General features: G+C 51.3%; 1 protein-coding gene across 5 annotated transcripts in view; it reads left to right on the forward strand.

Moving 5' to 3' along the window:
• LOC135901220 (protein embryonic gonad-like) overlaps window positions 1-16,477 on the forward strand; it is a 123,808-nt gene extending 107,331 nt beyond the window's left edge. For all 5 annotated transcript variants that reach the window (XM_065430899.2, XM_065430900.2, XM_065430903.2 and 2 more), the window contains 2 exons: window positions 10,650-10,794; window positions 12,364-16,477. In XM_065430899.2, coding sequence (XP_065286971.1) covers window positions 10,650-10,794; window positions 12,364-13,130 — 912 coding nt within the window. In that variant the 3' untranslated portion in view covers window positions 13,131-16,477. The remainder of the gene's footprint in view (window positions 1-10,649; window positions 10,795-12,363) is intronic.
• Window positions 16,478-22,694: the final 6,217 nt, after the last annotated feature.

Here is a 22,694-nt window from a genome sequence, read left to right on the forward strand (position 1 = left end):
TAGTTTACGTGTGGGATGCTATTCGTTTACTTTTTAGATTTCGCATACATAGTGATTCTGTCTATTCGCCAAGCTTTGCGTGTCCGTCCGAACAGTGCGAGAGGCATTGCAATGAAAGCCGGGAGCGCGTTGTCAATGTACTTTGCCTGTCTGCCGATCCGCGGCAAAATCAGTGCAAGCTGTCGACCATGGCCTCCGAGATGTGCTTATTTCAGAGGCCATATGCCGTCGCACCCATCTCCAGACATCGCCGATAGGTGGCGCTACCATCCGGAAAGAGATGACCAGAGCCGATTGGAGGGAGGATTGGTGGAAGAAAAGTTGGGAAACGACAAAAAACGGAGACGTACAAAAGCACAGTTCGCAATAGGGGATCGAAAAATTTGGTTGTGGGAGTTCATAGCTGTTTCTTGTTTAACCTAGGTAGGACATTAGGCAGTATAATAAGAGCTCCATCCATCCATCCATCCATTCATCCATCTCTCTCGTTAGGCTTCGACGCGTTCAAAACGAGAAGCGGTCTCAAAAAATCCGCAAGGTTATCCATATATAAAATGGATAACCAATATAATATAATTATCCATATATATGGATAATCGAAGCGGCCTGAGACTCGGCGAAAGTCGTTTAGTAATTTGCTACGAACGAAGTGAATATACTACAAAAGCAACGCCAAATTCAGTTCGAAGTGGGTGGCCGTAACCGCCGCCATCTTTAAGGTACACTGCGTCCGCTATTCCGCTGAGCCTCCTATTCCACTGTTCATAACACTTCTGCTTAGAATTCAACATCTTTCAACACCGTTTGTCACTGACGCGCCGCAAGGAGCTCAAGTACATACCACACCTGAACAGGACACCTCAACAAAGGAACATTGCGCACTCAATAACGAATTATGGTCGACAAATGCTTCAACACACACTTCCGACTTTACTCAACGACCTCGCCTTACGAAGAACAGATCTCCTGTCCTTGCAAAACTACTTGCAGTCAAACTAATTCGTGTTCTTTATTGCATTTGCATATGCTATGCTGTAATGGCCTTTTTTTTTCTTTTTCTCTTTTTTTCTCTTTTCTCTGTCCCCCACCCCCACCCTTTATTTTTTAGTTTGCGCTGGACTAAATATAGTACTATGTTACGTTGTTTTTTTTTTCCTTTTTCAGGTTCTGTATCATAAAGATGCTTTAATAAATCTATAATGCTCATGTGTAAATTCAATAGCTCATTGTATACACACACTACTTGTTTATCTGATTAATCAAATGTATTACTTTTAATGTACTAACACACATTAAAATATTAAGCTTCATGGGCAACGCGGAGCACCATGGCCTTTCACCTTACCATCGGACAAGAAAGTTTACAGAACACTTGAGTGGGCAAAAGCCGAGTAAAGGAAACGTCACTGCTTCGTCAACCAACAACGCGATAAGCAAGTTTCTTTTTTAATAAGTTTCGTAAGCGATGTTTCGTAATCCCTGTCAGCTTGCCCAGACGCGAAGATACCGTTTTTGCATGGGTCCCAAATTGCGTTAACACTCTATAGAAAGTGTTTGCACCGAGTTGTGCCGAGACCAGGCGAACTTCGGTTTTCATTAAATGCATTTTTCTCTTTCATGTTGAGAGCTTCCGAGTTTGACCGGCAAAGCTTCAGGCTGGTTAAAATACATGCAAGTTAACTGTGCTAAATGTGCAAGTGTATAGCTGTGTTGTCTGCGTCATAACACGACGTGCTTCAGGACCACGGTTGTTTCGCCGTGCGTTGTCGCAGTACGGAGAATACTACAAAGTATATTTGCATATAACTTCTGCTTTTGCTTTGGAGTAGCTTGAAGTATCATGAAATAAATAAATCGGCAGGTAATCGACAGCGTTCTGCATGTGTATAGCTCGGATCCGCCATTTTTGGCAAGTACGCAATTCCGTTGACCTCTTTACACCAGCAACAATTTCGTGACATTTTTCCCCCAAATATGTCGCCAAATATCACTTCCCCGCGTAATTTACTCCGGCGTTGCGCGATGAATGCATAGTGGGAGAATGATGTATGGAACGGGAGTGCATGAGTGCCGATTAACAGACATTACCTCTTGTGAGACAATTCAATGTGCGTTCGAGCAGCCAATGTTCACACGGTACATCCCCGTGCGTGTGTGTGCAGCGTACTTTCAAGACCACGACGCGCGCTTTATTCGCCTAGTCGTTTACTGTAGGTTGAGAGACTGTAGTGTTCCGACCGACGCGTACACAAGTCGCTCGCTCACTAAAGCGCGAGACAGAATGGTGCGCGCGACATCGGGCGCGCGTTTACTGATACTCGCCGAGAAGAGCACTGCACCGGTGCCGCACTGTGCAGCAGACGGTGTAGGCTGGAACGCGCGCAGCCTGCCGCTGTCGATCCGCCAAACCCGGCGGAGCCAGTCAGTCAGTCGGGCGAGCGAGGCGCTATTAACCTCGTCGCCGGGGCATCAAGTGAGCGTATGCGCAGACCTCGATTCCTCGGCGGGAGCTCCTTTTCGGCGCACCAGTGAGTCTCGCAATGACCGATGGCAGGCGCCGGGTCACGGGGTCGGCGGAAGATTAAATTATTGCGTTGCCGACAGCAACCGAAGCCTCCCCCTCGCTCGCCACAACCGCGCGGGCGAAGGCGTCCCCGTTTCGCGGATCCATCGCGGAGACTGCGCACAAGTCGTCGGGGCGGGCTATCGCCATTCCTGCCCGCTGCTTCGACCGTGGTCCGTTCCCAGGCTTAGGAGGAATGCGCCAACCATTCGCCGGGGCGCTTATGCCCAACCGAAAGTTGATACCGATGTTTTGAACAACGTGTCTCTCTTCATGTGCCAGTGCCCGTAATGCCACATGTGACAGATGGTACCAAAGGAACCAGTTCTGTGCGTTATGCTTTAAGCAGGCTGAAATGTTCTGGTCCTTCGCCAACCGTGGTACAGCTAGAGCGCATTGTGCAAGCACGCGGAGATCAAACCCGGGGCGCTGCCCGTGCTCGGTTGCTGAGCGTCATCGGCGGTGAAGCACGGCAGCACGTGCGAGGAAGGCTGTAAGCACATTGTGCAACGGCATAGTGCTGTGCTCCAGCGTTCCGGGCGCCGCGCGTCGGCCACGGATCGTGCCTTTTCCGCCCAGGGTGAGAGATATCGGAGACGTTGATGCCAGGGGAAAGCTGAGTGCGTTAGGACTGGTGAGCTTGGAAGTGTGCGCGCCGCGTGTCTAGGTCTTTGGCCGTCTTGGCGATGCACCGGCAAGACGGTGATTGCCGGGGCCACTGCGGCGCCGTTCAAACGGGCCGCAGCCGGCTCGCAGTTTGCCTTCCGCGTTTCCTTCGGCGTTTCGCTCGAGGCGGAAGCTTCCGCGTGCGCGGGCGCTGTTCCGAGCCTGTTTGCCGTGGGCGTTCCCGGCGGCGTTTGCATACCGGAGATTTACCGAACGCGGGGCCGCTCACGTACCACGGGTGACGCGACCCGCGGGGCAAACAGGAGCGCCCGCGCCGTAGAAGGCCGCTTCTCTGCAATGCTGAGGTGCACACACACACGTGGGTCGTCACGTGCCCTGAGGCGAACATCGTGGGACGGTCCATTTTGCTGGTAGACTGCCGTTCTTTCCCTCGGTGAAGGCCGGCAACGCTGCTCGTGTATTGTAAGTCGCGGAGTAGAGTAAATGAGACGCACTGGAACACGTTCCCTGATGAGACACCGTCTTAGCGCTGCGCATATGTGGGGATGGCGAAACTCCTATTAGCCAACAGCTTTACTGATTCGTATTAGATGCGTTGCTCATAAAGAGGGCGTGGAGGGGGAGGGGGTGGATGGATGCCACATTCTGCTGGCCAAAATTGAGTCCTTATTCAGGCGTGGGGATGAAAACAATATTTTGATGTCAAGAATGCGTACAGGTGTTCAAATTTTTACATTAATCTCGGATATGGACACTAAACTGAAAAATTAATCGGTATCGCTTAATTATGCTTCTGCAATAGCAAAACAGCCAGTTTTACCGCAGAAGGAGGTTCGGTAGTGGCAGGAAAGACGGAAAGAACTCGTAGCGATGCCAGACGTTCTCGCATTAAATCCAGGTAACTACACGAATTTAGATAGCGTTTGCTAGGGCAAGTTACTAGTTTATCGATAACCAAGAATTACATGTGCACAGCAATGACGATGCGACCCTGTGGGGCTGAAAGCAGCTATAGGCTGCTGGGGCAAAACCCATTGCCACCCTCTTCAGGTCTTTGTCCGGACACTCTACGTAGAAAAGTTTTGAGTACATTTTCTGCGCAGGAATGATCCACCCATACGATCTCAAACCCGTGACGTCACACGAACGTAGACTTCAACTTCATTCCGCCAAACACATGAACACCGAGTAGTCGTGCTTGGTGTCCCGTCAAGAGCATAGGAAACAGAGCTGCAATCTGATGAACTGAGCCGCAACAGGGAGCAGCCGGCATGACCCCCTCCCCTCTCCGCAAATACCCGCTTGCTTTCCGGCAAGGAAGTATCTCGCGCCTCTCCGGTGTGAAACTGCCTTCGCCGGCGTCAGACCAGCGGCTTGCGTGCACGTTACGCGTTCCTTGCCATTCGTTACGCCTTTCTGGCGCCGCCAGCAGGCGGTGCCGAGTGGTATGCAGTCTGTATGCGGCACCGTTAATTAGTCAGCGCTGATTAGCAGGTTTGTCCAATACTGCGGCGTGTGGCTGTTGCGCGGTTGGTGGCTCTGTCCTTTGGTGACTACCTCTCGCTAAACGGCTTCGGGCGGGAAGTTCCCGAGGCGTCCTTGATGTGGTCTGCAGCCGGCGGAAAGTGAAGGTGGCAAAATTGCGTTCGTAAGTTTCCACTTTGCTATTCGCAAGCGGGCCTTCGCTAATAATATGCCCGACATCACGAAACAGAGACCAAACTTCATGAACAGTGCTTTACCCGGACATCAGTGTGCGCAGCCATAAAGGCACTGCGGCGATATTTAAGGCTCTGAATTGTGCGACTCTGCGCACTGTGTGACGCTAAATGTCTCTTAATGCAACACTGACATTTTGTGTGACTATGTCGGGCTTTGACAAACCGTGTGCCAGCGCCCACATAGGTAGATGTTTTATATTTCTGATCCATATCTCTTTTCTTCTTTAATCTCGTCTTTCACGCATTTTTCACGCACCTTTTACCCCAGTACAGGGCAGGGAATCGGAAGTAGTATATATATAGTTAACCTTGCCTCTCTCGTGTATCTATTCACCGGCATCTACTCTTACGAACAGTGTAAGATCGTTTTTGTGAATACGGGCCACCATCTAGCGAAGCCGAAAAGTGGCGCGAGGATTGTCCCAAACTAGCGGTGCATGTTGTGGCCGGCAAATTTTCCATCTTTGATGGTCTAGCAGCCGCCGGGCACGAATAAACTGGTTCTGTCAAATGGATACGCGTGAATGTCGCGCGCATCCTCCGGGAACAAATTGAAGACACTTGTCAAGCAAGATGTGACAGAACGCTACGGTTCTCTCGCAAATCTTGAAACGAGAATTTCCCGCCGCGGTGGCTCGGCGGAGTTGCACTGCTGAGCACGAGGTCATGGGTGCGATCCCGGTGGTGTTGTGATGGAGGCGGAATCCGAAAACGCTCGTGTACCGTGCTTTGGCTGCAAGTTGAAAAACCCCAGCTGTTCAAAAATAATCCGCAGCTTCCTCCACTATATTGTTTAACCCACCGTGCAGTTTCCGGAAGTCAATCCCCACAATTTTTTTTTTTTTTTAACGAGGAATTCGATCTGTCATCATCTAAGCGTATGTGCATTTGCGTTGCTGCCGCGCCTTTCTTTGATTTACAGTTAAGCGACCCAGGCTGGACTTCGCGTGTCAGTTGCCAACGACACATCAAATCGGGTGGACAGCGGAACCCGGACGAAAGGCAAAAGGTGTACTTCCTTTTGTCTTTCGTCCGGGCTGCGCTGCCCACCCCTAGGGCCAGTCCGGACCAGAACCGATGGTCAGCCCACAGCCAACCGAATTTCTCAAAATTCTTTTGGTCAACTGTCTTGCACGTTGCGAACACGACTCCATTCGATAATACCAGCTGTCCATTGCCACCAGATAAGGCGTATATAAAGAAATCGCACTGGGTGCTAGAAAAATCTGGGCCATAATGTGTTAGATACGAGCGTGGAAGCGATATTAGGTGGCTTTTGGTTTTAATTTCGGAGCTTACTTTTAAAACTTATAGAATACCCGCCGTGGTTGCTCAGTGGCTATGGTGTTGGGCTGCTGAGCACGAGGTCGCGGGATCGAATCCCGGCCACGGCGGCCGCATTTCGATGGGGGCGAATTGCGAAAACACCCGTGTGCTTAGATTTAGGTGCACGTTAAAGAACCCCAGGTGGTCAAAATTTCCGGAGTCCTCCACTACGGCGTGCCTCATAATCAGAAAGTGGTTTTGGCACGTAAAACCCCAAATATTATTAAAACTTATAGAATAAACTACACGAAAGTTAGTCTTCCAGAAACAATTTGTTTGGCCTTATACAAGCGCGTTTCCTAGGACTTTCCTTTCGTTGCATCGCGCACTGTGTGCTTAAAGTTCACTGACCTATTTAGCCCCATGAAAAAATAAAATAAAAAGTAAATTTTAAAAAATTTTATAACAGCAAGAAGAAGGAAACTAACGAGTACTAGATAGAGCCGGTAGCCAATGCCGTTTCTTGCTTTCTGGTATGTGGGCACTAGAGCTGGAATAACCTGCACGACGCGATTGCGGGAGGAAGCTAGAGGATTAAGCTACGTGTTACGGGGCGCACCAGGAGTGTTTTCCGAGCCGTCGTGACTGCGCAATATTTCCGGGAGTTCACTCGCTTTCACAAGCCGCACGAGACGACGGCAGTGCGTGCCAGTCTAACGCTGCAGGTCACTGGGCTGTCAATACGCGTCGTCGATGTGCCGAGAACATGCCGGGCCGGCGACCTTCGGTGGGTTGTGCAGGCATAGCGTCGAGAGGGCATTCCGCAGGTACGCGCATCGCCTACCGCTGCCGAGGGAACGAGCGGCGCCCGCTGACGAAAGCGACGGGGCGGCGGATGCCCTGGCGAAGAGCGGCACGGGAATGCATCGGAGGGGCGCGACCCGTAGCAGGCGGCATGTGGGTCACGCCACATTAATAATGGCGCCCAGAGACGCACTCTTTTTTTTTTCGGTGGCCTTCGTTCAGCTGCCGTCTTGTGGCGGTGGTTTGTGAGCCCCGAAGGCAGGATTGTGGCTGTATATACTTCACGGCTCCCTCACTCTGCAAGTATAACGTCCAAATCGATGTGGTGTAGTCGGGACCTAAGCCAGACGAGCAGTGTTCCTTGTTGCTCACCAAAGAGCGGAAATGTGTATTCGCAATCCGTCGCTAGGCTGCTATCAATTACGTGAGCGCGCATGAGAATGCCTACGTATATCTCGCATTTCTCCTCTCCACGTTTCGATAACATTTCTCCTCTCCACTTTTCGATAAGAGACGTTTTCGGGTGACAATGACCTGACGTTTGCGGAGGGGAAAACTGCAGATCAGTTTCTATGGCCTGGGGTTTTTAAGAGGGCCCCTCACCAGGCCACATAGCAAATTTTGTTTATGCGCTGGAAGTTGTTAATAAGTGTTCTACCGCAAGAAATTTTCAAGTTAGTTCAGTAATAGCAGAGATAGCAATATTTGAAGTGCTGCAAGCCCATTATTTCTGGAGGCGAACGTCACCACCTACATAACACTCTCTTCTCCACTTGCCCCATCTAGTCTCCACAAGCGAAATTCCTTCCCTGCGTTCTCTCCCATACGGGAGCCGGAGGATCCCGTGACGAATACGTCACGTCTCTGTCGTCTCTCTCTCTCTCTCTCTCTCTCTCTCTCACGCGCGCGCGCGTTTTAGCTGAGTGGCGCACTTCCGGCGACTGCCGCGCGCGAGCTGTTGCGTTTGTCTCGTTCCGCGGAGCGGACGATATTGCGCGCCCTGCACGAGTATACCTGATGATCGGTATGAGGCAGTGCCACAGTCACGAGCACTGAGGCAGAGGCGAGAGGACGAACGAGCATGATCGCACGCTGGAACACGATAGAAAATGAGTTTCGTTGGCTGCACGACATGGGAACAAGCAGACAAAACGGGGTACATCTCTTGCACGGTACCAAGTAAAACAAACACGCGGACATTCGGTTTGTATGTTTTACTATTTCTCTGAACTTTAGTTGGCCTTTTGCTTCAACAGGCCAACTACAACCAGGCGAACAGGCCTGCAACAAATCACTGATGTTGCCTTGAATAATTCTAGAAGTCATGTGTCACTGGGTGATGTCACAGCACTGACATGTACGTAGGCGCACTTGCGCTATTGACGTCGGCTGTCTTGCTGGGAGCGCGGCACTCGCGAGGAGAAGTGCAAACGGCGTTTGGTTTGAAATTTAAGCTCTTTCCGCGGCGCGTAAAGATGTAATACTTAGCACACACGACCGTTAGCGTGCATTGTATGCATGGCGCTTGTCAGCTCAAAATGGCTAGATCTGGTGAGGCCACCTTTAACGTGCACCCAATGCTCGGTACACGGGCGTTTTCGCATGCCGTCACGGCCGGGAGTCGAAGCCACCACCTCGTACTCCGCGGTAAGAATGTCATAACCTTGCCGGACGAACTGAACCAAGAACTCGTCGCGGCAAGCACACTTATGGTACTGCGAGTAGCATGCGCCATGACGAGTACAGGCGTCCTGTTCCAGGGAACTAAAGGAGCTAATTGTAAAACCACGCGTGCAATTTCTTCAACGGGAAGCGCCGCTAGGCATTTGCACAAAGGAGCCTCTTTCATTGCTGGCGGCTGCGTTCTTATCCCGCATTTCGATTCCTACCAAGACCTTCGCACTCTTTCTCAGGCAGAGCGACTTTCAGCGCAGCGTATTATTGGTAGTATCGTAACGCAGACTTCCGACTGCCCAAGTTGGCGTTGTGTGCCGAACAGCGGTCGTCGCGTACGTGCTTTCCTAAGGTCGTTTCGACTTCCCGCGAGTGCGTGCCAGCGCGTTGCAGCGTTTACATCGGAAGTGCGTCCATCGCTCCACTGGACGGGCCAACTTGCGCTCGCCGGTCGCGGACGCGCGTTCCCACGCTATCGCGGCCAGCTCTGATCAGGCGGCGCAGCTCGCCACCTTGAACTTGGCTGTCGCTGAATGGAGAGCGCGCGCGCCTTTGAATGGAGCCACTCGAGCGTGCGCCTTCCCAGTGGTACCCGCGGGCGCTCATGCGCGACTGACCAAAGCAATTAATCGGCCGCAGGTGCGGGCGCGCGCGCGCCTGCAGTAGCGGCGGCGCTCGTTAAAGGGAAGCGCGCTTGTTTTAACGGCGCCCGGGCGGCTGTTTGACCAGGGCGACCAGGCCATCGGCGCTCGCCGCGCTCAGGTCGGCCACCTGCGCCCGCCGCTGTTTGCGCAAGTTCGAGGACGCCGCATAGAGTCGAGACCCCCGGCTGGCGGCGCATTCCGCCCTCCCCGTCGGCTGTTTGAGCGGCGCAAACACGGCGTGCGCCAGTCGCGACCTCCGCAAGAACTCTGCCTCGGAGCACCCAGCGTCGCCGGCCCACATTGCGCAGCGCGCGGTGCCCCGCAGAGGTCGCTAGTCCCATACCTGCCTCCGCATTCCCGTTGCGAAACGAAAGGGCGCTCAAATTTAGGGCTGAACGGTGAAGTACCCTAGGCGGCCGCTAGACAATCTGCACTCTCGGAGCGAGTTGGCGCGCCGCCACGGGCCGTTCGACCGTTATTAAGGACATTGAGGAATACGAGACCCAAAGTTGAGGCCGAGTTAGGCCGAGGGTACAAGAGAAGCCAGTCGGAGTTTGGGAGGTAGTCCCTTTGTTTTTTTAAGTATCTGTATACGTGAGTAAACATTCCTCGGCAAGTGTGCGCACGGAGTAAGGAAAAAAAAAAACTAGGAGAAAGTACGACGTCGGGCAGCTAGTCTCCCCTGACGCCGCTGTTCCCTCTGCTCGAGGCCTATCTACGCGTTCCAAGGGACTATATCCCAGATCGCGAAGCAGACCCTCCATGGTTGCCGGACCTCTCAAGGCATTGTTTGGTTCGTGGGAGCATTTAGTGACGCCCTCGTCATGATGGGTCTTATCCACACGCGCTATCCCCTCTGCTTTCCCTGCAATCTTTGCGAGCTCGCCGTCTAGACATTACCATTTGCACACAACGTGGCGAGGGCCTCTTTCCAATGAACCTTTCTGTTATATGTTTTGATCACTAGGTTTAAAATTTTTCACATGACGTTCCCTTAGTCTTTTTTTCCTTCCTCCGTGGGTGTGGCTCACGCCTCCCATCTTCGCGCATATTTGCACCTATTCGTGCCAACTTAATATCGCCTCCTATAGGACACTAAAATTTTCCGTTTGGCCTCGCGGATGGTCGGCGAGGTACCCCATTCGCCGCTACCGCTACATTTTCGCGATGCCTTATGTCGCACGCGTGAACGCTGTCGAGACAAGGTACACATGCACGCAACTCGGACGTCAACTTTGTCCAGACAGCATAGTATCATACAATTCAGTCGAGGACAGTTCGGAGCATAGTGTTCAGGAAAATGTACAAGCAAATATAGGGCTAAAAGTCTTGTTTTTTTTTTTCTTTCAGTCCTTCTTCGGCCGGACGTACAACAACCTTGCAGCTCTTGGTGACTGCAAAAACAGCGGCCAGTGCGTTATCAACAAGAAAAACAGGACCTCTTGCAAGAGTTGTAGACTCAAGAAATGTCTCCTGGTCGGCATGTCCAAAAGTGGTATGTATTACCTGCACTCATTTTGCTGTGCAATGTGTTCTAACTTGTATAGCTATATACGAATGGTGTGTTCGGAGAGATCGCGAATACACATTTTGTGCGCCGGACTGCAGTCTGCGGGGCAATAAGTGTGAATGTAACGGGATATTGAACAAGGCACTCATTCGATGTTTGCATTATTGTTTTGCCTCCCCCTTATGTAATACCCCACATGGGGCCCTTAAGGGAATAATAAATGATGATGATGATGATGATGAAGATGAAGGAGGGCCGGGTGAGTGCATGTGAAGTTTAGGATGCATATGTGTTAGTATTTCCTGCTGTAAAGATTGCCTGTTGGTGAAAGCGACCTCAGTCAGGATGTCGCTTTCACTGTGATACCCGTGCCACACGGGCGAGGTTAAGGCCATTAAAAGTTTAAGACCTTAAGTTTCTTAATGTCATTACATTTCGATAGCTGCGGTGAAACGGTTAAGTTTGATTGCCAGTCGTAATACAATAAAAAAAGAACAGTTATCTAGGGATCAGATGTTTCAGAAACGGCGTGAGAAACATTAATAGGCGTATTGTATGTAGTTGTATGTAGGAAGGACATTCTTGCACCCAGCCGTAAACTGTTTGAAGCCAAAACTAGCTCGACGGCCAATCCATAGTGTAGCCAAAGCATTGAAATTGGTAAAATGGCGCCCACAGCTTCCAAGCTCTAAAGCAGCGATCCTGAAGAATTTGACAGTGTGCTCCAGTTTGTTCTGGCGTATGTGCTTCTTCGAGCCAAACATCGTCGCGAAATTTGAAGGCTTCAGTACGAGGCCAACAAGGCATGGAGCCGCCGCCGTGCAATCGAACAGCTTCTCCTGGCTAACGCGCTCACGATTAGTGAGTGGCAAGATCGCCTGCTGACCTCAGCGAAAATAAAGAGCTCTTTTTAAAAAAATGAATACATTAGTTGTTTTTATCTACAAGCTATAGCTTAATATCGTCAGAATGTGGTCACCACGATCACGGCGGGAACATTGAAAACCAGAGCACGCATTCGACGGCCAAGTGAGTTGTAATAATTGTGAGAACGCACTACGCTGCGAGAAAGAGCAATTTTTTTAAAGAAAGTGAAGACTAAGTTAATTGTTATTCACTAAGAATTCGTTTAGTCTCGTCAGAATGTGGAGACTTTGGGAACGAGAGTAAGCATTTGATGGTCAAGTGAGTTACGAGAACGCACTACGTCGCGAATGGCATTAAGCCATGATGTAGCTTTAATGCCATTAAGCATGTCCGTGTGGCACCCCGCGAGTGACATTAAAGTTTAAGGCATTAGCCAGTTTATGTCATTTTCTGTGCCCGTGTGGCAGGGGTATGAGATATACGAGGGGTCTACAGGAGAAAGTTACGTTGCATAGTTATCGTGTTTACCCGTTTCTCGTGTGACGCCGTACTTTGCACCTGCTGTTGAAAGTGCGTGACATGCCCATGTGTGCGCAGTAAAGGGGTCCAAACTTGTGGCGCCTCTGGTACACCCCGTGCACGGTACGAGATCCACGGAGATGACAGGCTTCCGCGCCCCGTTTGCAGGGTCCCGATACGGACGCCGCTCCAACTGGTTCAAGATCCACTGTCTGATCCAGGACCAGGCGGAGATGACCTCCCGCATCGCCGAGCAGCACCACCAGATGGGCGCGTCGGCGCACCAGCTGACTGCCCTGTACGACAAGGACGTGTTGGGCTTCGGTGCCAAGGCCGAAGAAGGCACCAGCTCGCCGCTCTCGTCGTCGGACAAGCCGCCGTCGTCACCAGCGTCGTATCCTCCGCCATCGTCGTCTGCCAGCACGTTCGCGTCCACGCCGTCGGCTTTTGAAACCAAGTCGTCGAACGGCGAGAGTCCGACGAACGCGGATGCGTTGGCCTACCACCCCATGTCGCCCGTGTCGCCCATCTCGCCGCTGCACCCGAGCAAGTTCTTCTTCCACCCTGGCGCTGGCGTGTTCTTCGGCAAGCCGTCCGCGTCGCACAACGGCCTGTCCAAGTACCTCGCCGAAGGTGGTGGCGCCGTCGCGTATCCGTACTCGCCGCGCTTCATGCCGTTCGGGCCCCTGAAGCCGTACCGAGACCTACTTCACCCGTCTACGTTGCTCGTGAACGGCGAGTGCCTGGCCGACCTGCCCGAGCAGGAGAAGCCTATCGACCTCTCGGTACGCAAGCCCTGCTCCCCGAGCGCCTCGCCTGCCGACGGTCACGCCGAGGAGCTTGATACCCAGGACAGTGACGTCAAGCCCGCGCTGCAGGCGCCTTGCTCCTCTGGCGCCGAGATCCCACTCGACTTGCGGAGTGCTAAGAAGTGATGCCCCCAGCCCCTTTCGCCAGCCGTCCACGTGTTCATAGGGACTCGCCGCCGGAACAAAGGTCGCAGTGTGTGTGCGTGTTTGTGTGTGTGTCAGAGCTGTAATACTGTGTAATATATGCCTCCTCCCCCCCGCAGAACGACGCTTATGGACCACAGAGATAGAACTATGTCGACGACAGGGAAACTTGTGTGAGCCTGCTCTTTGTAATAGTCCTTCGTCTTCGAAGGGACCGCTGTGGCCCCGTAAAGTCTGTCTTTTACTGTGTTTTTTTTTCCCTCTCCCAATTCACTAAGGGCATTGCAGAAGACTTGGTAGCCAAGCGTCTCGTTGCGATCTGTCGGTCTTCTAACTCGTTCCTCCTGGTCTTCGCGTATCCTGTTTCCAATGTTCCTATTATCTTTGCCCTTCTCAGACGTGGACCACCGACCATTCCACATCGCCACCAAAACTCGTGCCTTTTTGTGAGACATTCCGTCGCCTCGACGCTCTTTTCTCCTGCGCCTCCTACTCGAGGTATAGCGCCACGGGAGTGTCCTTTGGCGGGACGCCATTGGCTGGGCGACTCGTCCGGTCCGAGCCGCCACCAGTATTACGTCCTCGTGCCACCAGTGCCTGCTCCGTAGAGCTACACCGCTTGTCCGCGAGTTTCGTCCGTCGACGTTGCGAACGGGCCTACAAACTGCCAGGGTCGTCGCTGTCACCGGCGCGCTCCCTGTACATTTTGTTCACCACACGCAGCTTGCCCTCACAAATTGCTGTCTGTGTGCCAGGAAGACAATCGCTGCTCACTGGTGGCCTGAATCATTGTACAAAATTCACAAACTGCATCCATTTCAAGAGAGGCCTTCATACGCATGTTTCGAAATGTCGTTGTTTTTTAAGCGTTTAATGTTTCTTCTATTCCCACTGTGATAAAACCTTCGAACCAGGCGGTTCACTACGAGCCTTGATATACATATATATATATTATATATATATAGATATGAGTATATATATATGTGTGTCGGCGTGTTTGTGTGTTTTTATGTGTGTGTGTGTTTGTAATTTCGCGTGTACACGCGCATCGGGGCTGTGGGCATTCTAGTACAAACCATTCCAAGTGGCTTTTACTTCTGGCACTTTCCCTCGTCTTTTTCGCACTGTGCCAGTACCTGATCAGGCTGCCGCTGTCTCCTCTGGCCTTTCCGTTGCCCCTGGCGGCGCGCGCTGTCGGAACAGTGTGGCCGCGCATGCGCGGATCGCGTTGCTGCTTTTCCATCGCGTTTTCCCCTCGTATAGTCATTTGCCCTAGCTGGAATTTGTCGCAGCTCATTACGGCAAGTGCGCGCCCCCGAAAACGACGCACACGGCCATCCTCCGGTGTCGCTTATCATGCGGTCCGAGCGTCGAACTATTGTTGATCCAGTTCAGGCTGTGAGCCGCCACGCTCCCCATTGAGGTAGTGCTTCAAAGAGATAAGTACGAGACAGAAGCGACCCTCCAGGTCGTTCAGACCAACATTCCGTGCTCGCGGACCGCTGCTGGAAAATCTGCACGGTGTTGGCCACCGAACGGACTTCGGAGCTCTCGAGTCCGACGTAAAGATTTCCCAATGCTTGAAATCGGTGCTGACTGGCGTTGGAGTTGCACTAAGCTAGCTCTTAAACCACAGAATTTGTTTCGTTCGTATCCGAGCGACACCAGACTGTACACGACAGAAGCAGGTGGCGACGTATTGGCTATGCTTTTGTTAAGGCACTAAACAAACTAAAGCGGTTTGCACTGAAGAGTTGCCTATTAACGGCGCATTTGCTTTTATTTGGCGAAGGAAAGGTTGATTATTTACACCAAAAAAAAAAACGGAATTTTTTTTCTTACGTCAAAACCGCATTGCTGATGTCATGGATTTCACGGCATTTTCGAAAATTCGGAACGTTTCTGTGCTGAACAATGTCCCAGAAGATCGCGAAGTCCCCAAGATCACCTAGCCTTCTTTCCCTTTTTCACTTTCCCCTTAAGGACAAACTGCATCGAAATTTCACCCATGTTAGCTAAATTGGTTTTAAATTAGTAGTACATACATGTACTATTAAATCAATCTTGACACAGCTGTAAGGCTAGTTACTGTCTAATTTTCTTCTGAACAGCCGTTAAATGGCACGTAAGCAGACGACGCATACACCTAGTAGTTAGCAGTAGAGTTACTGTATGCACTCCCGCGGGGCGCAGAATTGCGCAAAGAAAGCTCCGCCACCTTGTGCGCAAAACTAAGCAAGGTTCTAAACGTACAGTAACCCTAGTTAGTGGGTTTACGACGCAAATCCCATAAAATGGCCTCGCGATTTTCAGCACGCCGCGGTCTTCGCCCACCCAATCTAGCAGGTCAGGCGGAGCAGCCGTGCTGGCTCTCCACATTCTAGATTCTGCGTCATTTCCGGTGAGCGGTAACGGCAGCACCTCTTCCACTTTCGGTATCGAACGTCTCGGGAGCTGTGCTGGTTGGCTTCGCCATATTTAAACTACGTGAAACTAGGCTTTTATGCGGTCCAAAACTTCCTTGCAGCTTGCCTTTAAATCAATCACCCATCCGTCGAGAATTAAAAGCGCTACAACGAGTTCATGGCACGGCTGCTTTGACGACAGCAGTCGTTGTCGCTCTGAATTTCTTGGCGGCCCTGACATATCTCACGGTCGTTGTCCTTCACGACGCCAGTCCTAGGCCCACCGATTCCCACCGACAGGGGAAGTGTTCTCTAAGCAGCACTAACTAAAATTAAAAGGCATTATTATGGCTAGCACCGAAAGGATGCGAACATCCAGTGCCCTACGTATTCCTAGAGCATTAACATTTATGATGAGTAGTACGAAGAGTTGTTTTGTAATGTTGAACGTGATGTATCAGCTGAAAAGAATGAAAGTGAAAAAAAAAATGCCAATGCGAAGATGCGGGAAGCGTTTGGATATTGGTTGAACAGCCGATATAGATTGCCATTGAATTTCCCGAGCTTTGTTTGCGATGCGCCTGAGGTTGGACCTGAGGTTTGTCCGACTGGATCGGTTGCATTTGTTCAAGATGAATGAAACTTACTGCTTCCGTCCAAAACGCTTTCGGCGCGGCGCTTTTTTTTTTTTTTTCGTGCGCTGTTGGGTTCGCCACTGCTGCCATTCGCATATACGCGACAGTTGAGCTATCCGCGGGCTCTCCTGCTGAACTTGACAGCGCATACAGGAGGAAAGAGACAATCAACCGCTAGACGCGGTAAACACGACGATGCTCATGTTGGTGCTCTTTTGTACACATCTGAAGGAAAGGTATAGAAATAAGAGTGCGTTCTGGTGCAGAATAATAAGAATGTTGCCGTGGAGCCCTGAATTAATTTGTAGTAGTGTGTGTGTGTGACACTGCAGCGTCGTTGCTTCCTTCGACTTGCTTTGCTACGAACGTTGTCGCAGTCAGTACATTGCGCTGCCGGCACACTATGCCGATTGACGCTGCCCACGCAGTCCCCGAGTAGTCATTGTGCAGACGATCTAAACGAAGGTGCTTGAAAGACCCGACCACGGGACCACTGGCCACCTGCCACACAAGTACGTTCACCTGAACCCTACATTGGCTGGTCGAATCGATTTGGCGCGCTGAAAGCCGGTCGCCGTGTTCGTATGAAAACTAGCGGGTTGGGCCGAGCCGACGCCTCCTAGATAGCAGGCCTGTGCACTCTGCTTTATGACGTCATGCTACTTGGACCAAAATTTTCATTGCCAAGCCCGGCTTGACGAAAGCGGTGACGTCAAAAGCACCACGGCTTACTCCGGAGTTTATGTGAGCGAAGAACTCGCTCCCCAACTCTGGGCCGTCCAGCAGGTCCACGACGCCGCCAGGAAACTCAACATCCCGGTTCCGTCGTGGAAGACGCCCACTCCATGAGAGCCCAAAGCTCTCGTGGCCTGCAGGACCTCGAATAAAGTTGGATTTCCTTCCTTCCTTACTACGGAGCATCCCTATTGTGACGTCATGGATCGAAGTGCATAGGCTTTGGCTATCTAGGCGGCGTTGGCCGAGCGAGCGTCGAGGCAAGCTCGACCAACCCTTCCACCAACGCTGGCTGAATCGTCCAACCCGCTAGGCAAGATGCATGTAAACGTGGTCGGGTGAAGCTGGGTCAGCTCGACTCCTACTCGACCCGCTCGCGTTGAGTTCATGCAAACGAAGCTACAGTGGCGATGGGCGCTCGGCAAACGGTTTGAGCGTTGCTGGATCCTATGCTGGCGCTTTTCGCTGGATGAGCAGCGGTGGCATGAATTCAGTCGGGCCACGTTCCGTTGCAGCGCGAGCCTTCCGCGTAGCTTGTTTCCACGAGTCGCCGCCGCCGCAGCGAACAACGAATAACGGATCACATCTGTGTTTATGGTTTGATGGAAAATGAAAAAAAAAAAAGTACGGCTGGCAACTGAATACGTGATGAAGCTCCAATTCCGAGAGCGTGTAGCATAGCTAATGCGTCGTTCTTTAAGGCGACCAATTCAAAACGCGCGCCATGTGCAGACGCGAAGCAGGGACTCGTCATTACGTCACGGGAATGTTGGTCAGCTCCAGTAGTACCCCAAGCCCCTCTCGCACAGGCCACTAAGTAGGTCGCGCATGGCCATCCCGGTGCGGCGGTTGCTTGCCACGGAGAATTTCATACCCGAAGCTGTACGCGCACGTTGAACTGATCGCATTAAAATATAATTTGTTGCAGCGCTTGCCAAAGCAACTACGCCACCACGGCGGGTAGCGCGACATAGCGTTCTTGACGGGAAAGTACCGGGCGCGCAGCATTAAACCATGTGCAAAGGTACACATATATGTTTGTTTTTTTTTACAAAGAGGGAGAGAAAATGTACTGCTATATATATAAAAAAGAAAACGTGGACAACTTTCTGTGGCTATGAAGGGAAAGCTACGGAGGCAAAGAGCGCACAATGAGAGCGCTTCTGAAAGGAGTCCCGCGTTTTAATCCACGTTGGTTTAGGCTGGGAAAGAGAAAACAAACACCTTATTAGCAACAGTTAAATTAGAACACACCAGTGAGTGGAAATGCTTCTCCGTTCCGCGTCTGAGGAAACGCGAAACCGACGCACGGGGAAGCTGCGTCGATTCAGCGTCTGCTCCGAGCAACCAAAAGCACTGTCGAACGCTGCCGGACTACTTGGCGCGGTAACACATGTGCCGAAGCTCCGCCCCCGTAGCTTTCCCTTCATGGCCACAGATAGTCGTCCGCGAGCATAGATCCGGCAGTAGCGTGAGCGAACATTCAATGCAGCGATGGATTCCAGTTCCGTTCGAGCGTAGCTCGGGGTCGAAGTGGTCGGGCCTTTCTTGCGCAAACAACCTGCATCGGAACAGTGACACCGCCGACAAGCGAAGCCGCCGCGGGCTCGCTTCTACTTAACCGTTGATCTCGATCCGAGGGGGAAGAGCGCACGGAAACGCGTCGTCGCTGTCTACATTCCTTCACTCCTTCGCATTCCACTGTTTGTTCTCTCCTTTCGTTTGAGTTTCTATTTAAATCCATCTGTCACGTGCTTCTCCTCCTGTCCCCTGTCTCCGACCGCGGAAAGCACTGTGCAGGAGGCCATTCCAGCTGCACGACTCACTTGTTCATACGCACATCGCCTCGTTCCCCACCACCATGTCCCCCCTCCCTCCCCCACCCCCTTTTTTTTGTGCTTGTTTCGAACGTGAGCCTCATTCTGCGTGTATTTAAAAAAAAAAATCTTGCGTATTTTTGAATATATAAAATCACAGACTACGACTGTAACATTGTTAAATAAACGATGCGTTGAGCGTTTTCAAAACGAGTCCTGCGTGGCGTTATTCTTGTCTATGGCGTGAAATCTTTGGGCGAGTTGGTGGTCTTTGTTCACATCGTCTTTCTACGCCAAAGACGTTTCTGTCTTTATTGTCTCCCTCGTCCCGTGTTTTGACGCTAAAAGACCGCATGTCGCGGAAAAAAACACTAGCCGTGGTGGAGTGATCGAGGACAACAGTCGTCTTCTACGCCACTCTGCTGCCGCGCTGCCACAAGACTAATCTACCAGCGCCTTCTTTTGGCTGCCAACGACGCCGCACTACAGTTAAGAAAAGTGGACGCAGCGACAAAGGTAATGTAATGCAAAGAGCGGTATTTATTATGGTAGAAAGGCTGAGAGGTCGGCCTGAATCAATGTTCTGACCTGCTATTTCGAGAAGGGGAATGGGTGTAGAAAGAATAACGGAAGACGTTGATTACGAGGATGAAGATGGTGGGGAAAATCTTGCACGCTCCAAGGCTCTTCAAGTCTATTGCCCAGTCCGCTCTCGTGCAAAAATTTGTTGAGAGCCTTCAACTATCACGCTGATGACGAGGATCAGGCGAAGGTCCCGATAGAATCTTTTCAGTTAATGGTTCAATGACAAATTTGGACAAGATGTCCGTCAGCGATTTTCTCTGTACATCAAATTGCGGGTAGATGCACAGCAGTTGTTCTGTCGTATCGGGAATACCGCATTCCTCACCATTCTGACTGTCCGCCCGGCCGATGAAATGTAAGTAGCGCCCGGTGAAGGCAACGCCTATAGTCGTAATCTGTGCAGCAAGCTTGCATTACACCTTTTCATGTTCGGTGGTATCCGTATTTTCATCTCTGGGTCGAGTTCGTGAAGGCGGTGATGACGATGACCTGGCGAGGCCCAGTACACTGCGGTATTATCGCACAGAAGTTTGTACACCAAGACATTAGTGTCTGGACGTTAAAATGGGATAGACACTGGCGTGGTATTAATGTGGGCCATCTTTGCCTCCGCGTCGGCGAGCTCATTTCCATGTAAGCCACAGTGTCCCGGAATCCACTGAAACCTTATGCAATGGCCAGTTCTTAGGGCGACATCGTGTGATTAAATCACCTCTTGAGCAAGGACATAGTAGGGTACTCGTCTACGGGCAGAATCGATCACCTGAAGTGCCGGCTTGGAATCGCAAAATATAGACTCAAGTCTGATGCGGCTCCATCGATATATAACGAATTGCTTCCCGAATGGCAACAATCTCTGCGGCCGTTGAGGTAGTTTAGTGGTCGAGATGGAAGCGCTTTCTGACCTTCATATTCCGCATTACGAATGCCGCAGTTGAAGTGCAAAGTTTCTTACGCGTCATCAGACTCTGTGCTGGAACAGTTTCCTCGGCGGATCACGTACGCCTTGCATGTGAATTACATGCAGAGAAAGCCGCGGTGCAGGTGTATGCATGCGCTTCGACAGTATGAAACTGAAACTGGACACCACGGCGCCAGTGGCGTAGCTAGGTCGTCTGGCACCCGGGGCCCATAGGTCTTCTGTCACCCCCCTCCCCGGGTGTAGCCGGCGGAAAGAGGGGTGTCTTCTGACGTATATGACACCCCCCCCCCCTCACTGGCCCCTTGTACCCGAGGCCCACGGCCCCCCGGCCCCCCCTGTTGCTGCGCCACTGCACGGCGCACAGGTGAGTATTACGGGTGAGTTCGTGTTCGAGTTTCAACATTTGAATCAAGCGCGAGGTTACCATTTACAGGTAGAAAACATGCAAGAAAGCTTGGAGCCTTTCCGTTTGCGGATTGTACCAGGACAAAGGAGACCTGAACGGAAGCAGCTGCGCTAGTAACATCCTGCGGCAGTTTCTCCAACTACAAAGCGTTTTGTGTTCTTCTCGTGGAATGGAAATAAAACAACTAAAAAAGCCTGTACGTTAATGGTTATGCTGTTTCTGACGCCTTTATAGAAGCAAGTGAGCAGCACATCACTACGTTTTCGGATTAATTAAAAAAAACAATAGGCGCTAAGAAAACGACAATTTAGGTTCATCTGAAGAACTCCTAATTTGGGTGCTTTCAGTCGTAATCACATGAACATACCTAGGAGAGGCGGCGTTAGCGCCGTGCTTGTGTCTCGGGGTTCACATGGTGGAAAACATGGAGAATGAAAATGACGTAAAACAGACCGTCTCCTTGCCGTGTGCCTGCAGGCTCTGCTAAGTTGATGGAATGAGGCATCTGCGACAACCTCAGGTGCGGACGTAAGACCGCAAGTTTGAGATTGTAGCGAGTAGAAACACTGTGAAGTCATTAACAATTCTCGATAATATTGCACTACCGTTGCAGAAAGGGGGAGCCATGCCGTGTAGCGAAATATTCCTCAATGGCGGAACTGCCGGCTACGTTTGGCACGAACGAGCAGTTGTTTTCTACCGCTTTACTACTTAGGCTAATTGATACTACCTCCCTGGTCTGGTAAGGGTGTTCTCAGAGTATCAAGCGCATGCTGCTTTCAAATCATTGAACTCTTTGCTTTCTGGAGGATGCATTACCGAAAATTATAAAGAACGGATGGAAAACTACGAATTTTATTGAAGCTTTTGATAAACTACAATATATTGCGGAAAACAATTTACTCTGAACAACTCGCCCCGCCAAGAGATGGCGCCGCCAGCGCTGCTGCTCACGTATATTTGGCATGCAACCAATTATGTCTACACACAATTACTACATCGCCTTTCGAAACAAACCGAAAGTCATCTTACGTATGCTTGACAACTCTCCACCACTGCCTCTGTCTCGGTACAATTAAAAAGGTCGCAGGTTTCGCCCGAAAAGCGAAGCATCGATTGCGCTAGCAAATTCGTAGACAGCTATACAAAGTAAGCATAGTAGCTTTATCGGTCCTATAAACTCGTAAACATTCGCTTACTAACAAAATTAACCAGCATATGTTGTCACGCGCGCAGAGCCAAACAAACCCGCCGTGGTTGCTTAGTTGTTATGGTGTTTGGCTGCTAAGCACATTGCGGCCGCATTTCGATGGGGGCGATATACAGAAAAAACTTGCGTACTTAGGTGCATGTTGAAGAACCCCAGGTGGTCCAAATTAATCGCGAGTTCCCCACTACGGCTTCCCTATAATCAGATGGTGGTTTTGGCACGTAAAACCCCATAATTTTATTTAGCATGCAAACATAAGCGCATCTCAGTCGATGAGCGCAGACACTCGCTGTCGAAACGCTGGAGTGAGGAAGCGCGGCAGCAGCAGCGAGCGAATTAACCTTCGTGCTGCCGCTCGCTACAACGCGAATTAAGCAGCGAGAACACGGCGCACACGAAGTTTCCAGCACTCGGCGCACTCTGTCCCCATCGCAGATCGCTTTAAAGACAGGGCACGCGCGGTCGAGCCATACGCAGCGGCCACCAGAGTAGAACCCCCCCCCCCCCCCCGCACACACTTCACGCCGACGGAAGACGGCGCGCCTCCTCCCTTACGCGCAAGAGGTTGTGCCGCCATCGTCGGCTCACCCTTGCACGCTTTCACTCGCACATACAGCATACGACGCGCGGAACTTTTCTTGCCACATTGTAGCGGGTACACTGCAGTCACAGAGGACGTGCTTGATCGTCTCCTCGCAGCCACAGTTGTCGCAAGCAGGGATTTAGGCCATCCCAATGCGGAAGGAGTAGGTGTTCGTAAATGTCACGCCAAGCCACAGGCGGCACAGAAGTGTTGCTTCGGCTCGTGGTAGCCCTGGTGGAAGACGGAGT

This window comes from Dermacentor albipictus, chromosome 1 (assembly GCF_038994185.2).
Source record: "Dermacentor albipictus isolate Rhodes 1998 colony chromosome 1, USDA_Dalb.pri_finalv2, whole genome shotgun sequence".
In the NCBI taxonomy this organism is placed as follows: domain Eukaryota; kingdom Metazoa; phylum Arthropoda; class Arachnida; order Ixodida; family Ixodidae; genus Dermacentor; species Dermacentor albipictus.